At 39.2% G+C, this 18,612-nt stretch overlaps 1 protein-coding gene across 1 annotated transcript in view; it reads right to left on the bottom strand.

The window, feature by feature from the left end:
• Positions 1 to 18,612, bottom strand: part of COL11A1 (collagen type XI alpha 1 chain) — a 146,215-nt gene that overhangs the window by 80,359 nt on the left and 47,244 nt on the right. Inside the window, exons 6-15 of the mRNA XM_036452783.2 lie at positions 17,950 to 18,066; positions 17,257 to 17,349; positions 14,881 to 15,135; positions 13,229 to 13,291; positions 11,811 to 11,852; positions 10,593 to 10,655; positions 9,603 to 9,677; positions 8,483 to 8,569; positions 6,292 to 6,348; positions 2,501 to 2,554 (exon numbers count right to left, since the gene is read on the bottom strand). Coding sequence (XP_036308676.1) covers positions 2,501 to 2,554; positions 6,292 to 6,348; positions 8,483 to 8,569; positions 9,603 to 9,677; positions 10,593 to 10,655; positions 11,811 to 11,852; positions 13,229 to 13,291; positions 14,881 to 15,135; positions 17,257 to 17,349; positions 17,950 to 18,066 — 906 coding nt within the window. The remainder of the gene's footprint in view (positions 1 to 2,500; positions 2,555 to 6,291; positions 6,349 to 8,482; positions 8,570 to 9,602; positions 9,678 to 10,592; positions 10,656 to 11,810; positions 11,853 to 13,228; positions 13,292 to 14,880; positions 15,136 to 17,256; positions 17,350 to 17,949; positions 18,067 to 18,612) is intronic.

Below are 18,612 nucleotides of genomic sequence, written 5' to 3'. Positions count from 1 at the left end.
CATTCTTCACCAATATGCCCAATCTCATCGACAGACACGGTTCGAAGAGTTTATATCCAATTGACTTTACCTTAATCATTGTTTGAATATCTTTTTCTCTTTATTTTATGTCTTAATTGGTTTAACACAAGACCATCAGTCCAGATAAACTAAAAGTGAATCCATTTTTCTAAATGACTTCTTGCAGGAGAGTCATATTATTTTATTAAGCTTATATAAACATGCACCTTAGTTTATACAAGAGGAACACAGTGATATTTTAAACTTTAAAAAAAAATCCTTATTCTTTCCCCCACCCCACCCCCCTCAAAACCTGAGGGTTTTATATTTCCCTGGACTTAAAACCCTCCTAACCCATCCATCTCATTCCTCTTTAGTTTCTAACATCTTTCCCTTCATTTTTGGCAGTTCCTCTCCTAGGTATTCTTTCATTTCGCTTATCACACTGGATTAGAATTGCCTATTTTTCACAATTGACTCGCCCATTGCAGTTTTGGACTAAATCTGCCTTCTTCTCCTTTATGCTCCTCCAGCTCAGCGCCGTGCCTAGCACAGGTTTTTCTCAATGACCCGTAGAATGCCGGAGGATGCCTGGCAGTCCCTAATGCCAATTATCAGCTGGCACCAGGCCTTGCAGAGTGAAGTCTGAAGATGCTCAGTGTTTCTCTCCTGAATCAGTACAATGCAATGTTGTATCTACCTGTGAAGTCTCCTGTGAAGGTCGATACACATCTTTTTAAAAATAAAATTACACAACTAATCATAGATCAAATGCAGTTCCAGTATCAACGTTACATAGGCTTTTATATTTAATTAACCACAAATATTTAAAGTTAATTTAAACAGTTAATATAAAGTTAAGTTAATATAATGTGGTAGAAAATGTAGCACATTTGAAATGCAAATAATTTTATGATCACTGTAAAACACTGACTATAAAATTATAAAGTTAAGGGTGTCTAACACTTAGATGTTAAGAGAATGGAGCTTTTAAAAAATCATTACAGAGAGAGGACCCTTCCCTGAACCCAGCTGGCAGGCAAGGGCAATTAACAGCAGGACAAATCTTGTTAGTTTTTAATGAATATGATCATTTGAATGTACATCATTTTGGAATCAAGGAGTCAAAAAAAAAAAAATACAACAATACAAAACCCTTGAAATCTACTGCAGTATTTTCAGATTCATCTATAAAAAAAAAAAAAAAAGCCGAGTTTGATCAAAAAGTTCTTAAACTTTGCAAAATATTAAACTCCTTAGAGTTTCATGGGGTGTCATTTCAATATTTTTATGCAAGTCTGGGTTGAGCTGGCAGTGCTTCCGGTCCCTTTATGGGCAGTGAGGACCGAGCATCAGAAAGGATGCCGCCCCCGCGCCTTCCCAGCCTTCTTTGACTTTGTGCTCCCGGCAAAGGAAGTGAGCTGTGGTGCACCCACACAGGGGCCCTCAGACCGGAGCGAGCCATGGATCCGCTCATCACCCTGAGGCCTCTCAGAGGCCCTGTGCTGAGTGCAGGGAGCCAGCATCAGAGGCTACGCGCGCAGTGTGTGCTGTCACTGACAGGGGGTCCTGAAAAGATGCAACCAGAGTGATGAGGACCAGGTCAGGGGTGTCGGGTGCTGGGGCTGGCGAGTGCATGTGACTGACTGCAAGGGGGTGACCCCAGACATTTTGGGGGTCATGGATTTTCATGATTGTGGTGGTGACGGCAAAGAATAGTACAGGTGTTAAACGTCAAGGTTACCATACACTATTTTGTAAATGAAATAACTTTAAAAAGAAGCAAACAAAGCAGTCAGCGGCCACTTGAGAGCTACTGCACTTGGACCTGAAGTTATGTTTATTGGGTGCATGAAGAAGCATTTTTAAGAAAGGGATGCATTTAAAAAAAAAAAAACACATCACATTTTGTTTTTCTGCTTTTTAGAATAGGTATCTTTCATAATGTGCATGTATTGAGTGACTCTACTTGTTTATCTTCATTAAAGAAAAAAACAACACATTCCATTTGGCACCAGGCAAGTAGGATCTAAGAGCTTCTACAAATTTTGGCTCCAGATGTTTCCATTTCTCTGAGCTGCCTCAGCTCTACAGCGGCCGTGGAGTCAGCTCCTGTCAAGTATGCCAACTGTCCTTGCTGAGAAACTAGACTACTTACTCTTCCCAGAAAGCACCTGGACTACAGGCAGGGCCGCTACCAATAAAACCATCATTATTCTGCCCTGCTATGTACATTCCCAACCAGTTCCACATTCTAAAGGGCTAATATGCCAAAGCCCCTTCCCATCCTGGTTTACTTTCTTTTAATATTTGTTCAAATTCATCAAGTCGTTGGCAGTCAACTGGCCACTGAGGATTTCCCAGTGAAATGAGCTGATGGCAGCGTCCAGAGAGTGTCAGTATTTCTTTACTCTTAAAACAAGCGGCAGACACTTCCATTATTCTACTGGACAACAACAACAAGTCAAAAATGACATAAGTGACATAAATTGTTTTTTACCTGAGGACCTGGGTCACCACTCTCACCTTTGGCCCCCGACGAACCAGGCCCCCCCTGGAGAGAAAGAGTGAGGATGGAGTCATTTAATTGGGCAATTCCCTACCCACTCTTCTCCCACCATTGTCACCTGGGATGACTAAACATAATTCAAATTATACCTCATCCAATTAGCATGACTGTATTAATAGGATAACACCTCCAAGTCCTTTGAGAGGCATCTCTTCCGGGCTCCATTGAGGAGACTATTTTATGCATAACCACATAGAAGTCAATTTCGTGCAATCACATGGAAATTGTCCTCAGTGTGTGCACCATCAAGGCACTGACAGTGACACACGTGTTTTTTATCATCGCTCTTACGTGAGTCCTACAGGCACCGCACTCACGGCATCAGGTGTGTGCTGAGTGCATGTGGCAAACAGCTCTTGCTTTTACACTCAGATATTTACCAGATGCTGCATGCTACAGCAGCAGCGCATCAAGAACAGAGACTACTGCTATCATCGCAATTGTCCCAGAATAATTCTAATGTCTATTCTTCTCGGATTGGCCTGTGATTTTTCTACGAGAATAAGTCCTGTGACAAACACCTCTTACCAACATGTACAGAATGCACAAAGTGCAGCAAAAGCCGAGCATGTTAACTGGAATAACAGAAAACCATTTTGTAAAGGTCCTGTGAGTTTTCCACATAAGTAGTAGGTTCTCCTTTTCAAAGCACTCATTGGCCCTCTCGCTAATGACCCATGGGGCCCTCAAGAAATGGTAAAGTAGCCAGGCCAGCATGGTGCAGTGGCTGAGCCATGGAGGTCACGGTGAACCAGGAGGTCACGGTTCGATTCCCAGTCAGAGCACATGCAGGCTCAATGGATCCCTAGGGTGGGGCTTGCAGGAAACAGCCAATCAATGATTCTCTCTCATCATTGGTGTTTCTGTCTCTTCCTGCTTCTCTGAAATTGATAAAAATATACTTAAAAAAAGAAAGGGCAAAGTAAAGCCACCACTTTGGGGCAAAACTGCAGAATGCCCTATTGTTTTGCTTCAATCCTGGTGTGTCAAAGTCAAGTCAATAACACATAAAATAAACAATAAAGACCAGTTGGCTCAACCCCCTGGAAAGGTTTGGAACATTACAACTGAACCTGGTGGCCATAGTTCCTACATGCCATTCAAATAGACTGTGTGTGTCTAAGAAGGGAAGGGTTCATTTAAATCAAATTCATATATGATTAATAGTGCACTGAATCAACGTAGGAAAAAATTAAAATTCTGCTGTCTGAAGATGTTAGCTACCTAGAGCCTCCTGATGGCTCCAACATAAAATAACTATTTATAGGACTCCTGAAAAATAGGGCAAGTCAGAAACATGAACATTCTAACCTTGAAAGGGACAAGAACGATGACTTTCAAACTTCTAATTAAGAATTCCTTTAACCAACTGTCTTCCAAAGAAAAACTGGAGTTCTACATTAACTCGGATTAATAATCACTGAATTGAATGCTAGGGCAGTTGATTTCGTTTTAATTAATTTGCTGTATTATGTCCCCTGTATATAAGCGTTACCTACTCAACGGATTATAATTACTGTGCCCAAACACTTACTCAGAAAATTGTCATGCAATAATTAAGAATAACAGGATGGAGGGGAAAATATTTTCTATGTTTCCTGTATATTTTATAAGCTAAGCCCCCATTTGTCTTTTGGGGAAAAACACACACAATTGAATAAAGAAATTTTTCATTGAAAGAATATACATAGTAGTCTTAAGATACTGATGCACTCACTCTCTATTTCTTTTTAAATTCTTAATGTATAAAATTTTTTGGACTCTAGCGTTGACAGCTATTTGAAAGTCTGAAATAATTGGGTGTTTTGGAGCGAAGGATACTAGAGAAAATGGTAAAAAGAAGCAACGCGACTTTTTCTCTCTCAATAATTACCTTTAATATCTAAGGAACCTAATATTTCCCATAACAATGACGTAAATAGTAAAATTCATTCATCTTGATTATAACATTGAGAGTGCGTACACAGTCGTTAATGGTTTCTTTCTGCCCACGTGACATGACCCTTAATGGCTAGTGAACAGATGCTTTTACTGCTTCTGCTCACTGCCGCCCTTACTCACCACATACCCACTAGGCTGTGTTTATCTGGATGATAAGTAGGAAAGTTCTTTTGGAAAAGACAGTTAGAGGCCCTAGACTAATATTTTTTAAGTAATACGTGTCAGTGTTTCCCAAACATTCTTGACTGTAGGAATCAAGCTAGTGAACTCTTTAAAATTATAGTTTGACACTTCCGACCCTGAACCTGTATCATCAGAAACTCAAGTTCAGGGTACAAGAGCATTTATATTTAATGAAATATACAGGCAACCCTTCTGTGCCCAAATCTGTAAAGCACCAACATGCTTCTGATTTTTGTTCATCGGGTAAATTGGAGTTCTCACTAGGTAGCCATTAACTATTAACATAACTATTAATTAACTATTATTACATTAATTAACTATTATTATGTTAAGTAGCATGGAATCTTCCATGTTCTTTACGATACGTGAGAGGCAGAACAGTAAAAATACATAACACTTAATAATGCATGTAGAATTAGGTATAACATAAATTCTGTGGGACATATAGTCAGAAAAAATGTTCCACATAAGCTCATATGATTGAGTGTAAAACCCTTCAAAATATATAAAATGTTATGGAATTTCAAGATTGAATTAAGAGAACTGCAAATATATGTAAAACTATATAACAAACTCCTCAATAAAATACAAGTAGAAAACTTTTTCTCTCATCCTAATAAGAATAAAAGAGATTAAACAGAAGACTGTGTACTTGATTAAACTTGAATAAAATGGTTTTGCTATGTGTCCACTAAGTAAATCCAAGATAAGATTTTCATGTTCAAGTCTGTAATTCCTATAAATGCCTATTTCAACAAAGCAAATCGAAAGCATATAAAATCATATAAAAGCAGTGTATACATGACTTCTTATTTTGAAAGACAAATATTTAAAATAGAAATAATTACATTAATTCTAAAACTAATGAGAACTTGGGTTGAGATCCTATAGTGTTCTTTTTATCTAAAGAAAACAATATGGTTTTAAAAAAATTTGCATTTTGTGGATTGCTACAATGCTTACTATTTAGTAAGTTTCATAAGATTTGAAGATACTTTTAAAAATATTCGTCATATATTAGCAAGCTAGTAAGGAAAATCAAACACTTATTTTCCAAGAGTCTCTAAAAGACAAATAATTTCTCCAACTGTCTGGATCACTGGGTGGAATACTGCAGGCAGTCTCGAGTGTAAGCCAGGTCTCCTGTTTGCTTCTAATATGATGGAATAATTTTCACTGGCCTCAAATACTTTTTCTTTTATTACGGAAAATTCTGTTTAGCATAAAAGCAAGTCTCAATTTAATGTAAAATCGAATTTTAGTGATTCTAAATATTATGCAAGAATATTACATTTGCATATAGAAACATTAGCATTTATATATGTGACTATATTTTTCATTTACTTGATTTGAGAACTTTTCACTGAAACAAAAAAAAAATCATTTCCATCAAAATTTACTGAGGACTCCATTATAACAGATTCTTTAAATGGAAAGAAAATTAAGCATGAGTTGAGATATATATATATATATATATATATATATATATATATCCCCCTAGTGTCACCAGCCAGAGGTATGAACACTGCTTGGACAAAGCTGCCCATGGAACTGCTATTTTGGGGATTTAAACACACATCATCTATTGGGGAACCTACCACAGGACCTGGTCTTCCGGTCAGACCCATTGGGCCAGGGGGACCCCTCAGCGCAATCTACAAAATAAAATACATCAACGTTAGGAATGTCCTACTGGACTCGCCTGTTCAACCACAATATTCATTGGTACAAGCAACCCTCACATGACAGATGGCCAACACAGGCATGACAGCTCCATGCTAGGAAGAGTGCCTGGTTACTGAAGAATTGCTAGCTTCTAAAATGACCTAAATAAGTATCAGACATTTTTTAAACCTTTGGAGCGTATACAATCTTGTATCACGTACTACTAAGATTATTCAATTAAAAAAGGTTAAAATAGATCTTAGAATAAGAAATCTAATATAGTTTTCTACTCTGAAGTGTACTTTAGAATAATGCATAGACCTCTCTTAAATGCATAGGTTCTGCCGGAAGCTGATCATTGTTTCACTAGTAAAGAGATGTGAACAGGGAAATCTGGAAGGCTGGCCAACCTTAATTGTTCTGAAAGGTCAGGGCTAATAACTCATTTGTTTGGTTGAGACATTGGTAGTTGAAGCAGCCTCCACCTGTTAGTTTTAGGATTGGCTATTATTGGAATTTCCTGCCTGAGGGATACGGGTGTATCCCATAATCTTAATAAAAGGGATGGCAAAGCCAGGGCGAGGAGTAGTCCTCTCTTGGGCTTCTGTTTGGCCCCCATTTCCCAAATTAATGTTTTTCTAGTCTCTTTTCATCTGTGTATGGCCTTCTCCAAAACCCAAACCCTGAACCGAAACCCTGAACCATGCGGGACGTGAAAGGGGTTTCCACAGGTTCAGTACTTGTTGAAAATACTTTTAGGTAAACATTGTCTAGCCATATTTTAGGAAAGACTATGACAATGAAAGCCGGGTGACAAAATGCAAAATTGATCAAAAGAGTAATGGCGATACACTTTTTTTTTGACATGGGAGACGGATTACATGCACTACTGACATTGACAATTAGAAATGTGAAATTAGCATACTTGAAAAGCTGGAACAAGTAGAGTACAATGAATAAATATCCGATAGATGTTAAATTAGTATGGTGTGCGAGTTTTGAATATTAGTGATTGCAAAGGTGAATACTTAGATTATCCAAACAGATATCCAAAACAATACAGTAATAGAAATAATATGTAAAATCGTATTAGAAAAGTGCACAAGATGAAAACGGTAGGATCTCCAAAGTTTTGCTACTGACTCACCGTGAGATTTTTGACAATACACTTCTCAATCCTTGAGATTAAATATCTGAAAAATTGGAATTATAATGCTTGCTACCTATTTCCAAGTAGGTTGCAAGAACTAATAAAATGAGGAATTCAGTGGCCTCAAAAAATGTTTAAACTCAAATAATTACCTTAAATTTGTTCAAAGTAATACAATTTACAAGACAAATTTTAGAAATCATTAACAAATTATTTTCAATATTTTATATGTGTTTATAGTAAACGAATATTTAAATTGTTCATTTCATTATCTTTATACATGATGTCACCACATAATGGCATAGTTCTAGGTGAATAGACTGGTACATATGTCAACAAATATTGATAATGAATTTAATCTTATGTTTTCAGATATTTTATACATTCAGATTTATGGTGATAAACAACGTTATCACATAGTAATTTACATCACTTAGCAGGTGGGTACCCACAACCATACCAATTTAGCCCTTTTATTTCCTTTATTCTTTAAAAAACAACTACACTATGACTTAAAACTCTTTCCCAATCCCTTCTTTGATTTACTTATGTATAATGTAATTGCAATAAACCTAATTATTGCTATGGTAGAAAGAAGTGAATGTGACAGATAGAGTGTGCTAGGCAGAAATCCACCAGGACTCTTCAAAACAAACTAAAAAACGGGTGTGTTATGGCGTGAGTACTATCACCAGAGTTATCTAAGGCAACCGTGCCAAGGCCAGTCACTGAATACTCAATTAAGGGGGAAAAATCGTAGTGGACAAAAGATATAATCTTAGCATTTTTCCATCTATATTTAATATTCTACTCAACAGTAAGTATTTTGTTCAAAATTGTAGCACCCTCCAGATGACCCCACACACACACACACAAACACACACACACACACACACACACACACACACACACACACACGTGCGCACAATTTAGCATAGAATCGGGTTAGGGGGAAACACGTTCATTCTTCTTACCCGAGCCTGCTGAAGGATGGCCTGGGCCTGCGCTTCCTGAGCAGACACCACTGGGCCTTTGGATCCATCGCCGCCACCATAGCGAAACTAAGTGAAGGTCACACGAAGAAACTCAAAATTAGCCTTTGCCAAATAGGGGCCTTAACTACTCGATAAAAGCCACTGACTTGGGAAAGCAGGGATTTACAAAAGTCCGAGGTCACTCCATCATGAATCATGATTCCTAGATTTCTTTATTTTTTTTAGAAAGTCTCCTTCTGTCCATTATGCAAGTTCTCTAGACCATGTTTCACCACTCATAAAAGAGACTAGAGACTTCTTTCCACTGTTAAATGCCATAACTTCTGGAATCTGTATCAGACGTTTTCCCTGTGCACATTTGGTACCCATGCTATTCATCCATTTGCAAAAATCCCAAATGCACGAAGTCGGGTGTGGTCACAGGCCATTGCTACTTCACTGAGTAAAACTTTGGAATCACTGTGAACACAGTGGACTCGTTGAGATATGTTTATTTTGTTTACCTTTTCTTTACTAAAAAACTGATCCTACTGATATTCCCCATAAAATTCTAAAGCTTCTTTTAAATTTTAACTTAAAACTGCAGCATGAGCCCATTTCTCTCTTCATAATTATTACTTGCAATTTTATTGCATTTACATAAATAAATCATTTTCCCCAGAGAGGCAGGGCAGCATTAAAAGGAGACTCATGGTAAAGCAAATAACTTTCGAACAATGAATAGTGACATAGAGAGATATCTGCTTTCAAAAGTATCAACTATTGTCTATATGGTGAGAAACATATATTAATATTATGTTAACACGTGAAATACAGATTAATCATATGACCAGGATAAAGCACATGATTGGGGCTATTAAGAAAAAACTCTCAGCTTTGTTATCAAAAGTGTAATCAAATCCTGAAACCTTAATTCTAAAGTAGAGATATTTATTAGATGTCCTTTTTAGTAAAATTTATCATAATTTCCAAAGGCTGCTTGATTTTCTACCTCATAGGATGATTTCTACTTGACCGCTCTGTACTATGGTCCAACAACATTTTCAGACACAGGATGACAAATGTTAAGTCCTCTCCATAGCAATAAGAAAGAACATACCGGTAACATCAACATGGTACCTGGAGGACCGGGTAGGCCATCAGCCCCTGGTAAGCCAGGACGTCCAGGGGGACCCTAGAAAGTAAATAAAATCCTCAAAATTAATAAATGAATGAAATAATCTAATTTATTAGAAACTGAATAACTTCCAATAAGTCTACATTATCTCATTTGCATCTGTCCTCTCCTCCTTCGTTAATCTCCTTTTAATAAGCATACCTAGAAGAATTGTATTTCATTATACCAGTTGACGTTATTTTAATAATGTGCAAAGTTATAGGCTACACAAGGATGGTAAAAAAAAAAAAACACCTCAAAAACAGAGGGATGGAATTCTGCATGCAGAGCTTGGGGAGACTTCACATAAAAGTTATGTTCCACCATGTGACCCAGGATGTGATGGTGATTATTAGCTCAGACCCTACCAGCGTCCCACTAAACAGTTCCTGTGGCAGTTCCTGGAAATGCTGTCTGAATTCAAACTGAAGAACTGAATCTAAAGTAACAGGCTCAGGTCAATATGGAAATTGATAATACGTTTTCTCACTCATTATCACGGAGATAACATACACGTTCTTTACCTTCATTTTAATTTTTTTATTTTTTATTTTAAAATATATTTTATTGATATTTTACAGAGAGGAAGAGAGAGGGATAGAGAGTTAGGAACATCGATGAGAGAGAATCATCCATCAGCTGCCTCTTGCAAACCCCCCCCCCCCCACTCGGGGATGTGCCCGCAACCAAGGTACATGTCCCCGATCGGAATCAAACCTGGGACCCTTGAGTCCGCAGGCCGACGCTCTATCCACTGAGCCAAACCGGCTTCGACTACCTTCATTTTTAAAAGTATAGTTAGAAAAGTTAACCTAAATGGTGCACAACATTAAATGTATAAACACCACCCCACCGCAGTGAGAAGAATAACATGTTAAGTTTATAGGATCTATTTTAATTTTTAATGTATGCTATATCCTTTAGTTCACTTACCCTATCGCCAGGGTCGCCAGGGGGTCCAGACGGGCCTTGTAGACCGGGAGGGCCCATAAGACCCTAGAGAGAGAGAAACCAGCATCTGAGTCAGACTTCTGCTCTCATTAGGATGCAGGCAAGTTCATCTGAGCAACATCAAAGAAGAGCTCATTTATCATTCATGACCATACAACTGTCTCTCAAACAATTGCCCTATTTATCTTCCTATGAACAGACAACATATAGGGACCACTTTGTGGCTGTCTGGACTCTTCCTCTAAGAAGTTGCTCTCCCGGTGGAGGCAGACGGTCCAGGGAAACACAGAGAAGGAGAACTCCCCAAGGTCACGTCCCTGAGGTAGATGTTGGTCCCGGGTCTTACGGAAGAAATGGTAGAGTCCTAGGATTAGACTTCAAGAATGTGAGAACAATGTGGAAATGTAGGCATCTTTTAGCCTGGAGGCATTCTCATAGTTTCTTTTATGGGTAAAAATATTTAAAGGCACTAGTAACAATACTTCTTTCAGATGATGAGATTTTAATTAATCCCACAAAAGACAGAGGATGTCAAAACAAAGTCAGGTCCGCACAACTAATGGAGAATAAAAACATGGGAGTGCTATCATGGGGAAGGACGGAAGCTGGTAGTCACTTCATCACAGACAAGGCAGCTACACTCCCTTAGGACCCTGGGCCCCATTCACTGAGATATGTCTACCTCTTTTCCATAAAAATAGCCACTGCTTTTCTTTTACTTGCATAATTTTCAGATAGAAGTTGAAAATGAGGTTGGATGCAGAGAGATTTAAGCAACAAAAATATTTAAAACAAAATATATTTCCACTGCTCTCCAAAGAATCTCATAGGGAAACCGGGGGTGGAAACAGATCAACCAAAGAACTTGTATGAATATATACATAACCCGTGGACACAGAAGATAGGGGGGTAGCGGCTTGGGCAGGAGGTGAGGATCGGCTAGAAGGGGCCAATGGGGGAAGAAGGGACATCTGTAATGCTTTCAACCATAAAGGTGTTTATTTGTTTGTTTTTAAGGAATATCATTTGGATAGCCAAATCAGAAAGCAATTCAAGGCCCAGGTCCTCTAACAAATATTCGCCTCTATAATAAAATACTCAAATTAGTCGGAAATATGTCAATTCAATAATGTAGCAGAAATCTTATATCTGATTATTTTTAAAAATCAAGACAAAAATAATCATAAAACATTTCCATACCGCAGGTCCGGCTGGCCCTGGTGGTCCTTCGATCAGCATTCCCTGGAATAAGGAAAAACAGGCTCTTTTCTAGGGAAAGTGTCACCATTCAGCTTTTACCTGACTGGCTCTACGAAAGCATTTTAACACGCGAATTCTCTTTTCCTACCACATAAAACCAATCGCAGACACTTTTGCATGAGGAAGGACAGAAACTCAAATGATAGAAGACATGGTCCCGTCCTCAGAGAATCTATGGACTAGTTAGAAAACATATACATATTCAGATCAATAATGTGGCCAGGGGAATATGCTAAGTGCTTCCAAGAAGAGGAAAACAAAGGCATGTGACCAAGTTGTCCCCGGCTCCCGGAATAATTCCAGGCGGATACTGGTTGTGTGAATGAAAGAATGGAAGTGACACCCAAACACTTTAATTCAGAAAAGGGGAGGAAAGTCCAGACAAAAGAATCTGACATAAACATGAGATAAGCTCTTAAGTACATAAGAGAATATAGTACTAGTTATGGATAAGAACTCAGTTCCAAAGCATTCATGATTCTACTGCTGAAAATTGTTTTGTCATTTTTAAAAGTTGGTTGTAAATGTTCATAACAAGGGCAGTCATTCGTAAAACATACATTTTTTAAGTCTTTAGTTGAGCACGTGGCATGCTTTCTTAGATTTTGGAGAAATACAGTGGATAACCAATAATGTCTTTGTATGTGTAGTGCATTCACTTTTATTCACCCACCATCTTTTTTTAGTGTTTATGTCATTGTAATTTCTGAAAGATATGCATGAGCGTGAGCCAATAGTTGGACACACTGCTTCAGTTCTAATGCAGGCAGAGCATCAGGAACACTGATTTCCGGAAAGAATATGTTTCTTACCAATATCTTGAGTGGTAAGAAAATTAACATCATTTTAAAAGTCATGTTTGGAGTGAACTGGAGCCTTTTTATTGGGAGGTAAGGAACTGAGTTTTTGTGTGTGTGTGTGTGTGTGTTTTAATCTTCACTTGATTAGCTAATGTTATTTGGCTATGAAACTTATTTGTATCTATGTCAAAAATATGTCTAAGAATGTCCACTCAGACATAAGAGGATAAATCACTGGCCTGGAATCCGGAAGAGCTCAAGTCTAGTCACAGCTCCACCTGTAAACGTTCACACCGAAGGAAAGCACATAAACTCCTCTAATCTTAGGTTCTTTGGTTGTAAAATGAAAGAATTAGACTAGACACATTTCAGCCACTTTCAAATCCCAAAGTACCATGACTCTATATTTTTTGGTTTATTGAGATTGCACTTGCCAGAAATGACCTTACCAACTCCAGTTATCAAGGACAAATTATATACACATGTGGACAACAGATTTTTCAATGAACATAGTGAAATAACTACTAACCTTTACAATGTATTCGCACCAGTACTTACAGGTTCAACCACTGCTGGCTCTCCTTTCTGTCCCTTTTCCCCGTATCCGCCATGGCCATTTATCTGTTGAGTGAAAAATTCAAGCAGCCTGTCTTTAAGTAAATAAGGCCATTAAGTACTTTTAAATATATATATATTTACACCATGCATATATATATATATATATATATATATACACATATATACATAAATATATACATATATACGTGTGTGTAGTGTATACATAGAGTATATATGTGTGTATATATGTGTATATATGTATATGTGTGTGTGGATATACACACATACATATATACACACACACATATACATATATATATATATATACATATATATACCTAATAGTTTCAGAAAGTCAGGAAGAGGGAGAAAGAGATCAAAACATCAATGATGACACAGAATCATTGATCGGCTGCCTCCTGCATATCACATACTGGGGAGTAAGCCCAGAACCCGGGTATGTGCCCTGACTGGGAATCAAACCATGACCTCCTGGTTCATAAGTTAATGCTCAACCATTGAGCCACCCCAGCTGGGCTAGTATTTTTAATAAGGCAATTACCTAAATGAATTTAAAATAACCTATTAAAGTGTGTTCTTTAAATAGCAATCTATTCAAAGTTTCAGTACTGAAACTATAACATAGGAAAACATAATGGACGTTAATGCTGAATCCTCAATAAGAATGAACAATTGCTTCTTAAAAACAGAAAGATAAGACATCTGAAGAACTTAATGATTGTTGCAAGGCATTCATCAAAAAGTGTCATCAGCTGAAACCGCTTTGGCTCAGTGCATAGAGCATCAGCCTGCAGACTAAAGGGTCCCAGGTTCAATTCCAGTTAAGAGCACATACCTTGGTTGCGGGCACATCCCCAGCAGGGGGTGTGCAGGAGGCAGCTGACCGATGTTTCTAACTCTCTATTCCTCTCCCTTTCTCTCTGTAAAAAAATCAATAAAATATATTTTTCTAAAAAATGTGTCATCAAATTAAAGTTAATAAAATAGAGTAAATGAGTAGGGGAAATGGATAAAGGTGGTCAAAAGTTTAAAATAATAACAATAAAATAATAATTATGATGTATCACTGAACATCACCAAGATATAGTCTAAAAATCAGAAATTTCACTTACTACCCAAAATAATTATGACCACATTTTCATCATATCAATGAAAAGAAAATCTGGATACAATTCTATTCAAGATTATAGTTTCAACAAAGACTCCAGCTTTGTGGCCAGAGATACAACTGGGGCAGGTCCCCAGGAGGAAACGGGGGAGTGTATCAAGATGTCCTAGCTGTGATAAGTGTTCAAAAATTTATAAGAATTCATGCTGGATTTTATTTATTTACTTTTAAATGTTTTTATTTATGTTTAGAGAGAGAGGAAGGGAGAGTGATAGAGAGAGAGAAACATCGATGAGAGAGGTACATTATTGATTGGCTGCCTCCTGCATGGCCGCTACTGGGGATCGAGCTGTAACGAAGGTACATGCACTTGACCAGAATCGAACCCAGAACCCTTCAGTCCACAGTCTGGCGCTCTATCCATTGAGCCACACTAGCTAAGGCAGTAAGCTGCCTTTTAAACCTGGAAAAACATCAGGATGAACATGGACACACAACGACACAGAGTGTAGCACGGACTTACACTGGTTTCTGTGATATCTGTTTCTGCTGGGACCCCTGGGCCAAACTCTTCATTAGTGGGGCTCGTTTGCTTATCTTCATATTCTTTATATTCATAAAAATCATATTCGCCTAAATCTCCATCTACCGGAAGGTCAGAGTCCCTGCCGTCTATTTCTTTGTTCTCATACAGTGTATCCTCGGGGTTTTTCCTCTGGGCCTCATAATCCTCTCCGGTTAGATATTCTTCCGTAAACACATCTTCCGTGGGACTGGGCTATTCATTTACGTCGCAAGGAATCGAAGAACATGAAGGTTAATGTTAGTGAAGCGAGGTAAGCATTTGCAATCACAGTTCCGTGGGATGGGTTGGGGGGCAGCGGTTCGAATGCTGCCCAAGCGAGTCGGAGCACTATTTCTGCCAGGATCGTGGAGAGAAATAGTTCTGTACATGGGTATGTACAGGGATACATGGCTTTCAAACGTGTTTCCCAAGAGTTCCAAGGCAAATAGTCACATGGGTTCCCCATGTGCATTTCCTTGTTCCATGGAAAAGAACCCTGTTAGTCAATTTGGTATTTACGCTAGAGTTTAAGATTTGAATAATAAGATGTGCTTAGTGAATAATAAGATATTGCTTAATTTTCAAATCTCGCAGAACATCCTTACGTGATACAATTAACCACCAGAAAAGCCATGTAACATTGACTCTGGATCCCAGAAATGAACTATCCACGCCAATACTGAGACCTATCATTGCAATATGTAGGTGGAGTATCTGGCGTGTAGGGAAGGTTCAAATCTCCAAAGCGTTCATTAAAGCCACTATAATATAAAATACATCCTCACAATTTAAGACAGTCAAGTTAAATATATCACTGTCAGATCTCAAAGAGTAGAGAAGAAATATTCACTTAGAAGTAAAAGTTACATCAATGACACTACATAGGAGATCCAGAAACATAAACAGTGTAATTTTCATTTTCTTACGAGTAATTCCCTAAGAAGAGTAAAAATCTAAATCATATTTATTATGCAATTCTTGGCCATTCTGATTTAGATGAAGTTGAAATTAAATAACTTACTTTGCTACTTTTTGAGTTTCATTTTAAAGTAAATTGTTTTCTATTATATAGGGAGTCTAGATCAGTGGTCAGCAAACTCATTAGTCAACAAAGCCAAATATCAACAGTACAATGACTGAAATGTCTTTGGAGAGCCACATTTTTTAAACTTAAACTTCTTCAAAATAGATTCGCTCAGGCCATGGTATATATTTTGTGGAAGAGCCACACTCAAGGTGCCAAAGAGCCACATTTTGCCAACCACTGGTCTAGATGATAAGGCAATATTGGACAAATAAGTAGATTACACAAAGTCATGTGAATAAGAATGTGGCTGAAGTGTAGCCATTGCTAACTAAAGGGAAATGTCCAGTAGACACAGGAATTCTTAAACAAGGAGGGTCTACAATTACCCAGCAGCCATCACTGTGTTCAGAGCTGAGAACTACACAACTGGATGAGTTTGTGTAGATAAATAAACATCTTGAATCACGATACCCATTTTGGGAAACGATTAATTTGGACAAGATGAAACTGATCTGTTCTTAGGCTAAATTGTCATTTTCTTGAGGACCCCTGTGATCATGCATCTGCATCTAATGCACCACAGTGTGAGTTCCCTGCAGGGACACGGGTCCCATAAATTTTCTAATAACTCAATTATTCAGCCATTGTTTATACCAGGAAAGGGAGGTATTTTATAAAGTTAAACAGAATCATACACTCATTTTTGCATGATCAGAATGTGCATATGATAGGAAATTCAGAAAGGCTGCTTGCTTTGTACCTACAGGTCCTTAAATATTTTCGCAGAAAAGAATGGGAAAGGTTAAAATGTGTTATTTTAACCATAATCAACACTGCATCCTAACCAGTGCGGAGCTGTAAACAGCGAATACTGCATTTGCTCAGAAGGCGGCAGTTAGAACAAGGCCTGGTGATGCTCAGGTAGGAAGACTCTGATTGCATCCTCGAAGGATACAATGTCCCTCATGGGTTCTCCTCGGGGGAGGAGATGCTGTGAGTACCGCTCCTCACCATGGGGAGAAGCTGGGGAGCCCAGGAGAATCCAGGCAAGGAGAGCAACCCCTCGGCCAGACCAACGTGGCCTCTGCAAGAAGCTGGAGCCGTGGGGCGTGAACTGACCCTGACCATGGATGACCCGTGTTCAGGAACAGCGAACCTTTGTCCCTGTGCCTCCCACCTCGGCGAGACAGTAAAAAGCTCAGACTTTCAGAGGTTCCCTGTGGGTTCCTCCAGAGGGAGGCATCTCCGGGGAGCAGGCACCACTGTCAAACCTGGGGCTGAGCCTGCGCCCTGCGGGGGAGCATTACCTCGTTGGCGCCGGAGGCCCGCCTCGGGGCCTCGGTCTGGTAGCTCCCCATGGTCCCGTAGTTGTATTCTTGGAAATCTTCCACGATGTTTGCCTGATGACAAAGGCAATGGAAACACAGTTAGTGGAACTGAGACTCAACCCCACATCTTCTAAAATCGGGATCTAGAACGATGGGGTGATGGGATTAGCCAAAGAGGGGGCGGGTCTACTGGCATCATCATCACAGATCTTCCTGCTGGACTAGGACAGATCTTGATTGCTTTGGCTTCGCTACCTGGACCCCTAGTCTGGCTGAGGCCGCTGCTTGGTAACTTTTCTTCTTCTTGGCTGCCAATTGGTCAGATTTAGGGGGTGTAAACTTTTTGGGCTTTTCCTTTGACTTAGCGGCCACTGTCCGAGTCTTCTTTTGGAAATTGGATTTCTTCTTCTGGAAAGCGCGGCGGGAGAGGGGATGGAAGACATAAATAGAAAGTGAGAAGGGGGATAGAGGGTTCGATGAGAGGAAGAAGAGGCACCCCAAAATGGGGCGCCGCGTGCCTTCGGGACAGCGGCTGCTGAAGAAAAATCACAGTTACCGGCTCCCGGAAATCGGGGAGACAGAGGGGTGGCAGGGAGTGTGAGGAGCTGTGCGCGCTGGGACCACAGGGTGACAGCGGCGGGGCCCCATGCTCAGGCGCCCCGTGGTGTTTACCTCGGTTTGTGCTATGGTCTCCTCGGCTACAGTGGGGGTCTCTGTCACACTGTCAGCCTCTTTATAGTCTGCTTCCCCATACTCATAGTCATACTCCATTACATCCTCGGGCGCATACTACACCGCAGGGGGAGAAACATCAGGCAACGTGGTTAGTCGCAGGTAATACTGGTAGTCAAGGAGGGATCGTCTTCTTAACGTTTACTCGGAGGAGGAAACGTTAAGAGACAGGGAAGTACGTTATTTGGTGTCACACGCAGTATTATACTGTCCCGCACAGAGTATAATGACCCAGCCGTGACGAAGCAGGTGTGCTACGAGCAGGATGGTGGTTAGGACTGTAAAGAAACTACCAGTTTTGCATGTTAATTACTGACTATTAATTCAGACACAGCGATTATGTATTTGGACACAGTTGCTAAATGTCCGCGTTAATTTTGGTTTGTAAAACTTACTCCACAAGGTTTCTCCATGAGAATGTTAAGGCAGTCTCAATGGCGATTTCTCATTTTCTTAAAACTGCATGTATAAAAATAAAAAATAGAGAGACTAGGCTTCTCAAATATTAAAGGGTTTTGGTATTTATTGTGAAATGGGGGTGAGAGGGGGTAGAAATACAAGGGGCATGGAATGAGACTGCGTTTTATTGGGGATACTATAATA

The sequence above is a fragment of the Pipistrellus kuhlii genome, unplaced genomic scaffold (assembly GCF_014108245.1).
Source record: "Pipistrellus kuhlii isolate mPipKuh1 unplaced genomic scaffold, mPipKuh1.p scaffold_m20_p_24, whole genome shotgun sequence".
NCBI classification, from domain to species: domain Eukaryota; kingdom Metazoa; phylum Chordata; class Mammalia; order Chiroptera; family Vespertilionidae; genus Pipistrellus; species Pipistrellus kuhlii.
The sequence above is the reverse complement of the archived record's forward strand: the minus strand, read 5'-3'. Positions and strand labels throughout refer to the sequence as shown.